Source organism: Octopus bimaculoides, chromosome 3 (genome assembly GCF_001194135.2).
Source record: "Octopus bimaculoides isolate UCB-OBI-ISO-001 chromosome 3, ASM119413v2, whole genome shotgun sequence".
NCBI classification, from domain to species: domain Eukaryota; kingdom Metazoa; phylum Mollusca; class Cephalopoda; order Octopoda; family Octopodidae; genus Octopus; species Octopus bimaculoides.
Genome location: NC_068983.1, coordinates 99,465,089 through 99,468,077, shown reverse-complemented (window position 1 = coordinate 99,468,077; position 2,989 = coordinate 99,465,089). Strand labels below are relative to the sequence as shown.

General features: G+C 36.4%; 1 protein-coding gene across 1 annotated transcript in view; it reads right to left on the bottom strand.

The window, feature by feature from the left end:
• LOC106880937 (outer dynein arm-docking complex subunit 4) overlaps window positions 1-2,989 on the bottom strand; it is a 36,492-nt gene that overhangs the window by 10,343 nt on the left and 23,160 nt on the right. The window contains exons 8-9 of the mRNA XM_052966772.1: window positions 2,169-2,249; window positions 447-643 (exon numbers count right to left, since the gene is read on the bottom strand). Coding sequence (XP_052822732.1) covers window positions 447-643; window positions 2,169-2,249 — 278 coding nt within the window. The remainder of the gene's footprint in view (window positions 1-446; window positions 644-2,168; window positions 2,250-2,989) is intronic.

Genomic DNA, 2,989 nt, shown 5'->3' with positions numbered 1-2,989 from the left:
TACACACATATTATTTGAAACACACATTATTATTACCAATGTCATATACACTATTACAACCACTACCAAAACATTGACAACAATAATGACAACAACCACCATTATCATTTTATACCAGTTCTTGACTTATGATGGACATACACACATATGTGTGTGTGTGTGTGTGTGCGTTAATGCTTGTGTTGACATCACATTTATAAACATGTGACACAGGCAGTTTACTTTGTTTCCAATCTTCCATAAAGACATGTCTAGCTATGAAGCAATAATACCTGGCTTGGAGCCAGATGAGTACAAATTTTGTTTAACCCTTATGAGCATGGAAAAATGGATATTAAAAAAATGATGATGATGATAATGATACACATACACACTCACACACATACATGTGTGCGTGCATGCATGCGCATGTGTGTGTTCATGCTAAAATATGTTTATATTCATACCGAAACTTTGAGCACAAAGTAGAGCAGCATTCATTTCCCAGTCTTCATCTTCAATTTCTTCAGCAACAGCCAGTGACATCTGGCCATAGTTGAGTGCTTCCACATAGTCTTTTAGTTCCAAATAACAATGCCCAATTTCATGATACAGCCATGTTTTTTCAACACCTTTCAAGTCAGAATTAAGTTTGGTCTCCCAACTGTCATTTACAAAATGAAAGAAAGTATTTATGATATTGTACCAGCTATACCTTTCCCTCAAGACATTATAATCTACATTATGGACTTCTGTTATTATTTTTAGGTAGTGTTTAACATCAAGTGAAGGCGCAATGGCCCAGTGGTTAGGGCAGCGGACTCGCGGTCATAGGATCGCGGTTTCGATTCCCAGACCGGGCGTTGTGAGTATTTATTGAGCGAAAACACCTAAAGCTCCACGAGGCTCTGGCAGGGGATGGTGGCAAACCCTGCTGTACTCTTTCACCACAACTTTCTCTCACTCTTACTTTCTGTTGTGCCTGTAATTCAAAGGGTCAGCCTTGTCACACTGTGTCACGCTGAATATCCCCGAGAACTACGTTAAGGATACCCGTGTCTGTGGAGTGCACAGCCACTTGCACGTTAATTTCCTTGATCAGATCAATTAGAACCCTCGACGTCGTAAGCGACGGAGTGCCAACAAATAACATCAAGCAGCGGGTAACAGAATGATGCTAGAGAAATATTTTGTAATAATTAGTTACATCCATTTAACTTCTAAAATTCAAATCCCAGCAAGATCAACTAACATTTCATTCTTTTGGGTTGGATAAAATAAGCACCAGTGAAATACTTGGTTGATTAACCATTTTGATGCCTACATGTCTGAGACCTTCCCTGATTTTAAGAGACATTCTGAAAAACCCTCATATGCTGGCGCGGGTGTGACAGGCGCAAGTATAGTTGTGTGATAAAGAAGCTTGCTTCTGAACTACATGGTTCCCGGTTCAGTCCTACTGTATGGCACCTTAGGCAAGTGTCTTCTTCTATAGCCTTGGGCCGGTCAAAACCTTGTGAATGAATTTGGTAGACAGAAACTGAAAGAAGCCCATCACACACACACACACATATATATGTATATATTTATGTGTGTGTGTCTGTGTTTGTCTCTCTGCTATCGCTTGACAACCGATGTTGGTGTGTTTATGTCCCTGTAACTTAGCTGTTTGGCAAAAGAGACCAATAGAATAAGTACTACGCTTACAAATAATAAATACTGGGGTCGATTTCATTGACTAAAAATCTTTCAAGGTAGTGCTCCAGCATGGCTGCAGTCAAATGACTGAAACAAGTAAAAGAATAAAAGAATATGAGGTTTTTCAAAGCCTGAGTATAAGTAAAATCTAAATTGCAATGTTGGATATTTCATTTTTAATCTGGAACCAACCTCTTCTTTATAGAATGAAGTAAAGAAAATTACCCAACATGTAGTGTTACATATGTTTATATTCAGGTTCAGAGCAATTTTTTGTATCTGGTAGTTAACTGGGTAAACTCATAGGTTAGACTATTATAGACATACTGCATGTAATCAAAGTATTATGGTTTATGATTACACAATAGAAATACAAAGTAACATACAAATGTACAAGTCGCTTACAAAGTTATTGTTATTTCTGACAGTATAATGAGTTATTAGGGTGCACACATATAAAGCTATAGTTATGTACAAAGCAATCTATTTACATTTTAATGGCTTCTCTGTTTTTTCCCCATCTTGCATATGTTCTGCCAAGATTGTCTACAGCTCGCCCGTTGTCTTGTTTACTGCAAAAATATTGAAAAGAATTTCAAACAAAGTATCACTTTAAAAAAGACCTTCTCATACTTTTCCCTGAGCCAACAAAATAAATACATAAACATGCATAATTTTATTAATATTTAGCAGAAGCAACAGAGTGATGCAAAGGATAAGAGTTTCGTGTGTTACCATACCTGTACATAAACATGTAAAAATAAAGATGAGTGCTGCAAGGCTACAAACATTCAGATGAAAGTTTTTATCCAAACTTCAGTTAACTTACCTAGTTGGATGCCTTTCCTGTTGCCAACACTCACTTGCTTTCAGGAGAGGTAATAATCTCCTAATCTATTGAACGACCAACACCTGGTCATGTTTATGACACTGTATCAATGAGCCTTTTCTTTAGAAAGATTGAGTAGCTTGACAAATCGCATCAAGAAGTGCAAAGATGATTTTGCAGTGGACTACAAGCAAACAGCACAGCAAGCAAAAACCATCATATACAAGCAGTGAACAAAGATATGTGAAGATGAAGGAAATCCACAATCATTCATGCAAACACACAGATGCACATATATGCATACACACACACATACACACATATACAACATGCATAGATACAGACATACATATATAAATATATATATATATATATATATACATACACACATATATATATAATAAGTACATGTATATGCATAGAATATGTTAGAAATATTCCACATGAGACATGAGATAAGGAAAAATAAGAAGAAAAGATGTT